At 32.4% G+C, this 13,995-nt stretch overlaps 1 protein-coding gene across 6 annotated transcripts in view; it reads left to right on the top strand.

Annotated features, from left to right (window-relative positions):
• The window catches only part of COP1 (COP1 E3 ubiquitin ligase), a 306,374-nt gene that overhangs the window by 157,063 nt on the left and 135,316 nt on the right, over positions 1-13,995 (top strand). For all 6 annotated transcript variants that reach the window (XM_074222102.1, XM_074222097.1, XM_074222096.1 and 3 more), the window contains 3 exons: positions 9,143-9,286; positions 10,062-10,170; positions 10,582-10,663. In XM_074222102.1, coding sequence (XP_074078203.1) covers positions 9,143-9,286; positions 10,062-10,170; positions 10,582-10,663 — 335 coding nt within the window. The remainder of the gene's footprint in view (positions 1-9,142; positions 9,287-10,061; positions 10,171-10,581; positions 10,664-13,995) is intronic.

The raw sequence follows: 13,995 nt of genomic DNA, 5'->3' as shown, positions 1-13,995 counted from the left end.
AAAATGATATTTTATGTTTCACAATATTCTCTATATCTTGTTTGGTTCCAAATTCTTCCCTTATCCATAGATCTGACAGGTAAATTATTCCATTCTCTTCTAATTTAATTATGGTATTATTGAAATATACATTCTTCAAAAATGACCTTTGAACACTGACAAATTATGACCTGCTCAGTGTGGTACAACCAATACATGGCAGAGGGAAGACTCCAATCCAGTTCCTTTTAGACTATGTTCAGCTTTTTACTTTCCATCTTACTTGTCTCTTAGTGCTAATTTAGTAACCTTTAAACCAAAGAAAAACAGGTTATTCTTTCTTTCTTTTTTTTCTTTTTGGTTTTGTCTTTGCCAGGCAATGGAGTTAAGTGACTTGCTCAAGGTCACATAGCTAATTAAGTATTAAGTGTCTGAGGTCAAATTTGAACTCAGATCCTCCTGAATCTAGTTCCTGGTGCCCTTTCTATCACTCCACCTAGCTGCCCCCAAACAGGTTATTCTTGATGAAGTCATACTGATTTTATAACCACTGCTTTCAAGAACCATTCAATAAATTTCCCAGAAAATCAGACTTACCTGACCCATAGTAAAATTGCAAACTCTTTTCTTTTCTCTGCTTAGAATTTTCTTCTCTTGTTAGACAATCAATTAGTAAATATTTAGTAAGTATCTATTGTAATGCCAGGCTAAGTGCTAGTTGTTTGGATACCAAAAGGAAAGGAGAGGGGAGAAGAAAGGAAAGGAGACTTCCTGACTTCATAGAGTTTACAATCTGATGTAGTCCTGTAGAGGACTTCCCCATTCAATACCCTCTTTCAGATATTACTGATTATGGCTTGCAAATCACATTTTCCAGGTTGTTTTTTTTTTAAGTATTTGAACAGGTAGTTCGTTTTCTTTGAGTGATATGATTGATCAAGGAAACTAGATACTTTCTTCTTGGAAGAAGAATTAGTCTTTTTTTCTGTTCTTTCAAAGAAACAAAGGCAAATGGTCTAAATTACAAAGGAGCACATTTTGACTTTCTAACAATTAGAATTATTCAGAAGTTAAAGGGCCAGCTGCCTCAAGATATGTAGAGTTTTCTCTCTTGGTGTAAGTTTTTATTCAAAGATTGGGGAACTTTCTATCTGTGCTGTTGAGAGAATTCTTGATATTAGAGGAGGATTGGTAAAGAAAGGACTCTACTATGGAAAGAACCCAATGGAGTCCTTTCCAATTCTAAGATTCTTAGATTTTTTCCCCTAAATTTGTCTTTTGACAGCATAACCCTCCATGCCTACTTCTAGAAGCTAGGGATAATTTTTTTTTCCTAATTCTGAAATTGTTTTAATATTCCCTTTCCCTTAATCTTTTTTTCTGAAAGCAAATGGCAGTGAAATAATCCATGGATTCACATTTATAATTTATACCCTGAGTTACCTGACAAGATAAATGTTTTAATATCTTGTTTTGAATGTGAAAATTATACATCCTATTTTACATCCTTTTTTAAGTTTTTTGTTTTTAAATTTTATTTTCTGTCCAGTATGATTTCAGGCATTGGGAATATTTTCAGATATAGGAGAAGCAAGAAAAATGCTGTCTTAATTTAAAAGTTCTTAATATACTTTAATATACCCTTAATATACCCTTATTTTTTTCATTCTTAGAGATTTAAATCTTTTCTTTTAAAATTGGTGTTGGGGGAGAAATTACTCTAGGGAAAGTGTTTTAATGAATAAAATATAAAATTTAAGATTGTTATCCTCGGTTTTTGGGAGGGAGGTTAAGGATGCCCTTTGGCCAGATTTGGACATATCCTTCAGCTGACGACTAAGATAATGAAACGTCAAAAATAGAAGTTTTATCTTCTACCTACACAAATTTTAACTCCTATTTATTTTGAAAGATAGCTCCTTCTGCAAAATCTTTGACTGAACTTTAATTTTGGTTGGGGATATACTATGCATCAATTAACATTTATCAAACATCTAGTGTGTATCAGGCACTGTACTAAATGCACAAATATAAATAAATACATAGAAAATACTAGACCTGCCCTCAAGGAGCTTACAATGAAATGGGAGAAGACAGTCCTAGAAAAAAGTTGAGAAATGGGGTGGTGTTGAGGAACAGGGAAGGCCCCCCAGTAGAGAATAAGAGGAAAAAAGTCAGAGAAGCCCCAAAGTCATGCAGGGCTAGATGAGGAAGGAGTTCTCACCTGGACTCCTTCCTTAAATGGAGGTTTTGGATAGCACTCCCCTCCAATCAGGGACAGTGAATGGGAAGGAACTGCCTCTATCTGAATAATGTGACAGTAAGAGGTCAATAAAAGTTTATAGAGTCTTTAGGTTGGAACTCTATTTTATCTTTGAAATTTTTAAATATCCAGGTGTACTAGGATATTATTCCCATTAAATACTGCTAATATTTAGAAGCTTCTCAGTGATAAGTGAACTTCTAATTCAAGTATTAATTTACTTTTTTTAAAAAGAAAAGTTTGGACTGATTGATTACATTTTCAATTTTCAGTTAATTGTGTTGACAACTGATTTTACTTTTATATCATTGCATAACAACTCCAGGAGCTAATAAGTTCTTATCAAAATATTTCTTGAATTAAGACAACAATTTTGTGTTTATGATGTCCTTATGCTTTATGGGACAAATAGTCTAGTTTTCTCTCTTTGTACCCTCAAGTTTATTTTATTCTTTTTATAATAGATTTGGGAAAGGTTTTTTAAAGGCTTCAGGAAAACATTAAAAATGTAGAGTAATGATTGTATTGTATAAGGTGTCTCCAAAAGCCTTAGCCAGTAGAGCTAAATACTGTGCTGACTTGTGTATTCCTCCAGTTCTTTAGAAATTGTCATGTTTCTGATCTCTTTGCTATATATCAACACAGATAAAATTTGTTGCCATTTTAAAAAAGATTCCTTTGTTTCCAATGGAAGCTTACAGTCTTTGAAAAGAGTAGCAATTTCCCCTAGGCAGTCCACATCTAGCCTCCTCTCCTCTGTTCTGCTCTGGGCCCAGCTCATTGTCTCTTTGTAACATCTGTCTAAAGTGTAAAGAGGTTTTCACAGGGTCTTTGAATAGTTATTTCTGAAGTTAGATCTTTCATGGAATCTTGAAGAATTTTACTGTATAGCTGAGGAATAACTAATTAAAAATGAATCATTCAGAGTGTTTTCCTCTACTGAACCAGATGCTTTTTTTTATGATCAACAAGAAATAGCACAGTTTTTTATCTTTCATTCAGTTGCAAAATTGTAATGCTACAGTCCACTGTTGAATGTTGCTTGTTCGAATAAAAACCGAATTTCCTGCTAATGCCATGTTTGATGAGTTCCTATGTTCATATATGGATGACTCATAACATTTTAATATAGGTGACAGAGAAAGTAGATAGGTTGGAAATAGTTGACATTTTACTGAGGTTGCTTTATGTAGCAAGATAATAATAATAATAATAATAACTGACATTTATATAGAACTTGCTAATTACCAAATATTGTGCTAAGCAATTTACAGTATTATCTCATTTAATCCTCAGAGTAACCTCAAGAGGTAGGCGCTATTATCATTCCCTTTTAATACATGAGGAGACTAAGGCAAAGATGACTTGCCCAGGGTCAGACAAAGTTTGAAGTCAAATTTGAATTTAAGCCTTCCTGATTCCAGGCCCAGTGTGAGCTCTTATGCTTCCTATTTACCATTAGGCTTATAATACTATAGTTTATAAAGAATTAAAAATGAATATCATACACAGGACAATGGAAAAGTTGATGATGTGAGCAGAGATCCATTAAAAAGATCCATTAAAGAAGTAAAAATTGCCCTCAAAGATCTGTGATAGTAAAGATGACCTGGTCATGTGGTAAGAGCAAGGGATAATGACAAGTGGACAACCAATACTTGGACTCTTGAAGTATCTGGTGGACCTCTGTTTCAAATTTATGGATGGACGTGGAGAAAAGTCACACAAGACAGATAGTAAAGAATTGGTTGAGAGTAAGAATGTCTCTTTTAAGGGCCCTTACACATAACAAAACTTTTTAAAGGAAAAAATCAGAATAACTGATTAATATGTAGAAAGAGCCTGAAAAAATATGCAATGTGCCTTCCTTGTGGATCTCTGATCACTGAAGGGAAGAGGAATAGGATGAAATAGATATCTTCTTATTTCTCTTCCTTGAAGTCCTACTTGGTCCTGGTAATTTTGCAACATTCACTTTGAATTTTTTTTTGTAGTCATTGCTTATATTTTTTAATTCTCTGCGTATTTACCTTGCACATTTCATTTAGCTATTTTCATATATTTCTGTATTCATCATATTTATCATTCCTTATGGCTCAATGATATTCCATTATCTTAGTCTACCATGATTTGGTTAGTAATTTCTCAGTAGATGGGCACCTACTTTTTTTCTATTTTCTTTGCTATCACAAGTGATGCTATTGGTATATATGGACAGTTTCTTCTTACAAATGACTTCTTTGGAGAAAAAACCTAGCAGTGGAATCTCTGAGCCAAAGCATATGTACCCAAGTTGTCTTCCACAATCATTATAGTGATCCACAGCTCTGCCAGCAAAACACTAGTGTGCCTGTGTTCTAGCAAGAACTCCACTATTGTCTAGTCTCATCTTTTGTCATTTTTGCCAGTTTACAGGGTATGAGGTGAAATCTCCAGGATTGTTTTGAACTTTTTATTGATAACAATTTGTGTTATTCTTCCACATGATTGTTAATAATTTGTAATTCTTTCTTAGAAAAGTATTTGTTTATATTCTTTGACCACTATTTACTGACTTTTAGTTGGAACTGATTTTTTTATGCACCAATGAGAAGTTGTTGCCAAGTTGACAACCTTAGGAAAATAATAAGAATCTTAGAGAAATTATTACTGTAGCATAAATTTCAGTATAGTATGACGGTGTTTGCAAACTGTGTTCTAGGTTTGTGAGAATAAATTTCAAAATGGTCATTAAAAAGGACAGGTAGGGAGTTGTTCCAAGAGAAATAAGCTCTCAACATTGGAAAACTGAAGATGAAAGCACACATGGAGGAAGAAGGAATTCTCCTGAAAGAATCATACACAGAAGGAACTCACTGGCATATAAACAATTTTTAAAAGTATATGTAGAAGATAGAAAGAAGAATTAGCATCTCAGGATAAATAGAAAACATGAGCACAGTTCTTTAAAATTTTTAAGATATGCTAAAATCCAGAATGAATGAAAGCTTGACATTGATTATAAAAAACAAGGACCACTGTTCAAGTAAATGGACTGTTAATAAGAGGGTGGTTAAAAAGAACACACCTGAATTTATACTCACTTGATGCTTTCCTTTTCAAGGAAAAAAGACCCTTAAACAAGGAAGAATAGAACAAAAATAGTTAGCAAGTAATGTAAAAAAAAGATAAATGGAGCAATAGGTCTCATATGACTGGCCTTCATGAGTCTGAGTCTATAGACCCAAGCTAACTTTACCTAAAATGTGGCAATAACACTCAGATATAATTGTTAAAACACTCGGTAAAACTGAAAGATTTTTAAGAATGGAAGAGGGATGGGACAATGGGGCTAGAGAAGGATAAATGTTTTTCATATCTTCAAAAAGGAATATAGATCAAATTGATTGACTTCTGTTCTTGGCAAAAAAAAATCACAGTAAGGGTATATTTTTTTTATGCACCTTGGAAAAGTGATTCATTTTTCATTAAAAGATAGATCATCCCAGACTAGGACTCAGATCTGAAATGAACAGAATTAAATTTGATATGGATAAATGTAAAATTCTACCCTGGGATTTCAAAAATCAGTGCTACTAATAACATTTGAAGTAGGCATGACTAGAAAGATCATATGGAAAAGATACGAAGAAGCATTGTCTATAAAGTGTAAAGTTCTAAGTAATAATTGTTTTTTGTTCAGACTTAGAACATGTTTTCTTTAAGCAATTGAAGGATTAGAAGTGTTCCATGAGAATTTGAAGTAAACTTCATTTAAGGAAAACGGAGTTAGATGAAAGTAGAATATGATGGAGGAGAGACTGAGGTCCTTTCTCAGTGGAAACCTCTTAAGTAAAAGCTTTATGGCCACTTTTTGAATGTTTGGCACATAGTAAATCCTTAATAAATGTATATTGGTTGAAGATGTTATAGAAGGGATTTGGACCATGAATGTGAGTCTTTGAGATAAACCTAACTCTGGTAACTAGGCTATCTTAACTGGATTTTGTCTGTCATGAAATGAAAAATATTTGATTTTATGAAATATTATGCTTTTTGAATAAGGTAGGCCTTAAAAAATGAAAAAAAAATTAGGATACCTACAAAGGACTAATAAAGTTTAGATTCCAGTGCTGAGGAGCAATTTATTATATCATTTGTGAAGTTTTGAGATTTAATGTTCTAGTTGGAGCTTATTAGTATGAATTCATTGTCTGTCAATTGGGACTTAAATGAAATCAATTGTTACACTAATATTTTCCTGCAAGGAATTGATATGTTTATGCTTGTAGATATTAGGCCACATGCTTTACATATGGAGCATTCTGCATTTTATTACTCCTATGTTGGTCTTCATGTGATAATAACATTGACACTGTCATAGACTATAGATTTTTAAGATGGGATTTTTATTCTTGATTTTTAAAATTTATTTTAGCTGGCCAGATTAATATCAATTATAGAAAACATTTTCCTTTTACTATCTACCTATTTAGTAAATGGAATAAAAATATTTTCTTGATACTTTTATTTAGAAGTATAATGAGAACTTAAGTTTTCTGTTCCTTTTATATGAATCCATAGAGCCCCAGAGAGTAAATGAGACATCAGTTCATTTAAGGAATGCAGTTTAAATAAATCTATTATGCTTCTATATAGCCTCATTTTATGGGGGGAGGGCAGCGCAGGTTGAGCCAACAAAACAGCCCCTGCAGAATTTGTTACAAAAAAGAAATGGTTCAGTTTTTTATATACAAAAAAAGTTGCTGGTATCTCTTTCAAACATCTTATACAAAATAATCTCAATTCATTTTCACTTACTTTCCTTATTAGTCACCATTGCAAATACTTCCAATCCAATAAGAACTTATTGTTCTAAAAAAAAAAAGTTTTTTGTTATAAATTTGTGAATACAAAAAAAATCAGCTACCACATATTTTGCAATTCAGTGTGAAGATTGTTTTGCCAGGCTTTAGAGTGATTTTTTGTTTATAAATACAATGTCTACAAACTGAAAAAAATGGGAAGTAAAACCCATTATTTTGTTTGTGTGTGTGTGTGTGTGTGTGTGTGTGTGTGTGTGTATTAACATACAAACAGGAGTGTTTGATCTTCTAAACTGAAGAAATTTATCACGCAGGATATGGAAAAATTAATTCAGGATTTGGAATCCTTGGTGAGTTGTCTTCTTGGAGAAGAACATTGATTGATTATTGCTCAGTTGTCTTATAATTAATTTCAAAACTGTGGAATGTGTTCCTGTAAAGTAATCTCTGTTTGATTCCTCTGAAGACAGCCAGGCTGTTTCATGATGCTTGTCTTCTGTCCTTCTGTGAGATAATAGAGAGGTTTCTTTGAGCAGGGGAGGATACCAGATGAGATGCTCATTTTACTCAGTTGTAAAATCAGGGGAGCTAACCTTAAGTGTCCTTGTCATTTCTAAATTTAGAAACCTAAAATAGTAAATACAATGCAGCAATTATTTTATATGGTGTTTAAATTTTGAAGTTTTATGTCAGGCAATAAGTAAATTCAAAATTTTTTAACAAAATGCAAGCTTAGAAAATTAATCAGCATCATACATTATTTTATTTTTTAAATTTATTTTTATTAAAGATATTACTTGAGTTTTACAATTTTTCCCCCATCTTACTTCCCTCCCCCCACCCCCCCAACCCCCAGAAAGCAATCTGTCAGTCTTTACTTTGTTTCCGTGTAGTACATTGATCCAAATTGAATGTGATGAGAGAGAATTCATATCCTTAAGGAAAAGACAAGAAGTCTAAGAGGTAACAAGATCAGACAATAAGATATGTGTTTTTTTCCTAAATTAAAGGGAATAGTCCTTGAACTTTGTTCAAACTCCACAGCTTTTTTTTTTTTTTTTTTTTTTTTTTAGGTTTTTGCAAGGCAAATGGGGTTAAGTGGCTTGCCCAAGGCCACACAGCTAGGTAGACTCCAAGGCCGGTGCTTTATCCACTACGCCACCTAGCCGCCCCTTATTTCACAGCTCTTTATCTGGATATAGATGGTACTCTCCTTTGCAGACAGCCCAAAATTGTTCCCTATTGTTACACTGATGGAATGAGCGAGTCCTTCAAGGTTGAACATCACCTCCATGTTGCTGTTAGGGTATAGTGTTTTTCTGGTTCTGCTCATCTCACTCAGCATCAGTTCAGATCATGCATTATTTAATGAAAATTGTGTACTAAATTTTTTAAGGGGGGGGCAGTTAGGTGGCACCGTGGATAGAGCACTGGCCCTGGAGCCAGGAGGACCTGAATTCAAATCCTGTTTCAAATACTTAATAATTACCTAGCTGTTCGACCTTATGCAAGTCACTTAACTCCATTGCCTTACCAAAAAATAGCATAAAAACAACAAAAATAGGCAAAAGCTTATCACTAAAACTAATTTGTAGGTATTTGATATTAATATCTGGGAAACTCCATGTCCCTCTCCCAAAAAATCAAGGTACAGAAGAACTTGAAACCTCTTAAGAAATCAATTGTTAATCAGCATGTGATTTCTTTATTCATGTGCAGTTTCAGATCTTTTTTCCCTGTTCTCATAGTGAGATATCCACCTTATTTGATTATGTTATCATGTTGGTCAATAAAGCTGAAGTAAAAAACATTTTAGGTGACTTTTAACTAAAAATAACACCTGCCACTGGGGTACTGTACAGTTATACATATTTTATTTTCTCCCTGTAACTTGATGTAGTTTGACAATGATTTAACATGGACATAGGAATCCAGAACTATTTGGAACTGTTTCAAGAAGCCATTTTATAGAAGTTAGCAAAAACTCTTTTAGGGCTAGAAAAATGGCAAATCCTGAAGGATTGTCTTGGTTAATGTTATAAAGTTTTTTTTGTGAAAATTTAATTATTAATCCATATATTTTTTTTCTCTTTAGTATTGAATTTGACCGAGATTGTGACTATTTTGCCATTGCTGGAGTAACAAAGAAGATCAAAGTTTATGAATATGGGACAGTCATACAGGATGCAGTGGATATTCATTACCCTGAAAATGAAATGACCTGCAATTCCAAAATCAGGTATGTATGTTACTTGGTGTTTTGATTAATATGGTCCATATAAATAATTTTACTGTTGTTGCTTTTGTGACTATCAATTCTTAAATTCTTTGGGAGTCACCGTTTGCTAAGTCCTATGCTTGAATTTTTAAATAGTATAATAAATGGAGAATTCTCCTTATTAACTTATGTTAAACAAGAGTGGTAAATACATGTTTTCCTTATATATGGTGATTTTTCTTTACTCAGAATGTGAATGCAGAGCCCAAATAAGAAATATCACTTTGCTTCCTTTTTTTTTTTTATGGAAGATTATTTGTAGGAGATGGACTTTGAAAAATCTAAGTGATATTTTAGTATATACAAAATGGGATTGCTTGCAGTCAGTAGTTAGTAGTACATAGCCTATGAACAGTATCAGATAGAATAATAATCTTTCCCCCTCCAGTCTACAATTAACTAAATATTTTATATGTTCAAAGTCCTTAATGTTTTGAGACTATTGAGAGAAGTATTTTATCTCAAGTAATGGCAACACCAGTTTTAAATAAAATATTTAACATTCAGGGCTTAGATTATTGTAAGCTGAAACTCTTTTAAGGAAACTGCACCATCTAGTTGCCCATTAGTATCTTAGCTTCTTGATTCTAATCTTTAATCTTTATAGTTATGAAACACTCTGTTGAAGATTTTCTAAGCTCCCTAAATATTTTTGATGACACAAAGATTTATATAATGGATATTTCTGGTTTTTACAAATTGTCATTTGAAATAATTTGTTTTAATTTTCTTTTAGCTGTATCAGCTGGAGTAGTTACCATAAGAATCTATTAGCCAGCAGTGATTATGAAGGCACAGTCATTCTATGGGATGGATTCACGGGACAGAGATCAAAAGTCTATCAGGTAAAGAAGGGTTCTATTTTGTTGTTGTTGTTGTTGTGTATATACAAATAAATAAAAGAAGATTTAAAAAAATCACATTTTTAATTTGATTTTGCCATTCAGTGCTATTTCAGCATTTATGTACTATTTAATATAGTAATATCATTTGATCTTTAAATTATTTTAGATAGGAACAGTGCTAAAAATCATCTCTTCAGAATTCCATATTAGATGAATTTCCCCACAAACAAACTTTTGTGGAGTTTTTACAAAAAAAATCTGAGCAGCATTATAGTTAGCAAGTAAATTCTTGCCTTAAATCTTTACTTAGTTCCTTCCAATATAATAACATACTGTTGCCAAAATACATTTAATTTTCTTATCTTACAACATGTTTTGTCTGAGATAGCCTTCTTTTCCTTTTGCAACTAGGAACATGAGAAAAGATGCTGGAGTGTTGACTTTAATTTGATGGACCCAAAACTTTTGGCTTCAGGTTCTGATGATGCAAAAGGTACTTTTCTTATCTTCCTTCTCTTACTCCTTGCAGGATACAAACATATCCTTAGTAATTGAGTTCCAGTTTCAGAAACTGACACAAAATCTATGACTTGTCAATTTTAGCAAAACTAGAAATCAGTACTTTTGGGCTTCATAGTATTTTCATGCTGCCATTATGGGAGAACTTACTAGATAATTATTTTCTTGGAGCTCAAAATCATTAAATCTTAACTTGTATAGGGTTCAGGCTACTTGATTTATGTTGAAATTTCTTCTCCATCTTGGATACATGTTTCATTGAGGTTTTATATAAATTCATTTTATTTTAAGTTATAAATTCATTTTATTTTAAGTCAAAGAATATTGTGTGTCTACCTTTTCCTACCCCTTTTGACAGCTTAATGACATTTTTCCCCGCCACATTTTTATTTCTTTATTCCTCTGAATTGTTATATCTGTTCTCTCATTATTTGAGATTCTCATAGATTTACACATTTTTTTACCAGGCATTTTTATTTATTTCATCCTGTAAAACTTCCATATGAGGGATATAGCTTTATCTATCTATATCTGTATAAATGGAAACATACACACACACACACACACACACACACACACACACACAAACACGGAAGCAGGATAGAAAGAGATACATCATATTGCTATGCTACACATTACATTTTTCAAAAGGAGATTTGGAAAATAAAAATTTATATTAGGCATACTGTGTTTTAGGCACTATGATAAGTACTTTGCAAACATTATTTCTTTTGTTCCTCAAAACAACCGTGGAACAAAAGTGTTACTATTATTCTCTATTTTATAGTTCAGAAAACTAAAAAACAACAGATGTTAAGTGATTTGCCCAGGGTCATACAGCTAGTGAATGTCTGAAATGAGATTTGAACTCTGATCATTCTGATTCTAAACTCTAGCAGTCTATCCATGCTATGTTAAACTTTTACTTATATAGCTTCTTCTGATAATAATACTGTTTGTCCTTTATTTTTGAAGATGGCCACAACATCAGGGCAGTAATGCCATGACATCAAGCACATAGATTGGATTTGAGTGAGGCTTGCTGTGCTGTCATCAGCCTCACTTTCTCCTCCAGATTTATCTGGATCCAATGACCAGACAGGAATCAGGATGACTGGTGATGGTCCTGGATGCGAGGCAATCAGAATTAAGTGACTTGTCCAAGGCCACACAGTTAGTAAGAGTCTATTTAACAAAATAGAGTTTTCCAAGCATTTCTGATGGATAGAAAATTTGGCATTCAAATGCAAGACTCAAGAGAAGCATAAAAAAAGTAAACAGTAGTGAGAAATTGTAAGGTACTGAACAAGTTTTCACTGTTTGTATTACTGTATGAGAATATGATTCCTGTAGCCTCTAAGAATTTTATTATCACTAGAGCAGTTAAAGACAGTCTATTTTTGATAAAGGGTATTGTTGTGAGCTCTCTTATGTTGGAATGATCTGAATACAAGAATAGGAAGGGAGAGAAAGGAGGCTGTACTAGGAGAAGATGAGAGAATAGAGGGGTTTACACATAAGGAAAAGTTTATACAGTAAAAATAATTTTTAGGTGAAGGGGGGGAGTGGGCAATGCTTCAAACTTACTCTCATCTGAGTTGCTTCAAGAAGAGATAAATAGACATACACGGTGTTGAGTATAGGAATTCTGTCTTACTCAGTTGAGAAGTAGGAGACGGGGCTATGACTTGTTGTGATGATTAAAGGGAGGATAGATCTAAGGAACTAGTGGTCAGAACTATAACAGATGCTTGAGGATGGTCAGGATGAAAAAGAGAAGGATAAATATGATAATAGGATGAAGGGAAATACACAGCAATTATAAATGTCAAAATGAAGGAAATAAATGAGTTCATAAAATGGAAGTGGCTAGAAGGATGGATTAGAAATCAGAATTCAGCAAAATGTTGTTTACAAGAAATATTCTTGACATATGGTTATACAGAGTTAAAACAAGAACAGAATAAATATTAAGGAACAATATTTAAGTTAAAATGGGGAGTAGAATCTGTTTAAGACCAGTTAATCAATGATGATCTCAGACAAAGCAAAAGCAAAAAATAGACCCATTTAAAAGAGATAAGCAGGGAATAGGCCCAAATCAAAGAGATAAGCAGGGGCATTTTGCTAAAATATGCCATAGATAATAAAATATAGACAATAATGAGAATATATGCACTAAATGATACAAAAATCAAATTCTTGAAGGAAAAGGTAAATGAGTTAGAGGATAAAATAGACAGCAGAAGTATACTATTTGGAGACTTCAATTTACCCCTCTTAAATTTATGTTAATCCATAAAATAAGAGAGTTCAAGAGATAGATTTTAGAATATAAGAAAAGTTAAATATTATAAATGTCTGAAAAATATTGAATGGGAATAGAAAGAATTATAATTACACAGATGTTTATGTGAAAATGACAAAAATTAGGGGTGGCTAGGTGGTGTAGTGGATAAAGGACCAGCCTTGGAGTCAGGAGTACCTGGGTTCAAATCCTGTCTCATACACTTAATAATTACCTAGCTGTGTGGTCTTGGGCAATCCACTTAACCCCATTTGCCTTGCAAAAAAAAATGACAAAAATTGACTGTAGTAGGGATTAAAAATTTCACAAAGAAAAACACAAATATTAAATGTATCTTTCATTGACCATAATGCAGTAAATAGTAAAGGTCATTGGAAAAATAGATTAAAAAATAAATTGAATATTAAATAACTAAATTCTAAGAATGAATGGGTCAGTGAACAAGTCATAGAAACAATCAAAAATTTCATTAAAGATAATGTCACAAATAAGGCAGTATACCAAAGTTTATGGGGATGCATCCAGCACAGTATTTAGGGGAAAATTTATATCTCTAAATACTTCACTAGAAGAGAGAAAGAGCAGATCAATGAATTGGGTATACAATTATAAACCTCAAAAAATCTGAAAATTCAAAATCCTTTATTAAACAACAAAATAAAAGTCATGAAAATTAAAGGAGAGATTCATAAAATTAAAAGTAACAGAAAAAATAGGAAAACATGGAAATAATAAAAATAGGAACTGGTTTTATAAAAAAATTAGTAAAATTGTTAAATTATTGGTTTATTTGATTTTATAAAAAAGAATGAAAACACAAATTACTTGTTTTAAAAATGAAAAAGATGAATGTTTCATCAGTGAAGATGGGGAACAAAGCAATTATTAAGAGGTATTGTACTCAACTCTATGCCAATACTGATAATCTAAATGAAATGTATTGGTATATGCAAAATTATAAATTAACCCAGTTTACCAGAAGAGGGAATAGAATATTA

This window comes from Macrotis lagotis, chromosome 2, assembly GCF_037893015.1.
Source record: "Macrotis lagotis isolate mMagLag1 chromosome 2, bilby.v1.9.chrom.fasta, whole genome shotgun sequence".
Lineage (NCBI taxonomy): Eukaryota > Metazoa > Chordata > Mammalia > Peramelemorphia > Peramelidae > Macrotis > Macrotis lagotis.
This window is presented reverse-complemented; position numbering and strand designations above follow the sequence as displayed.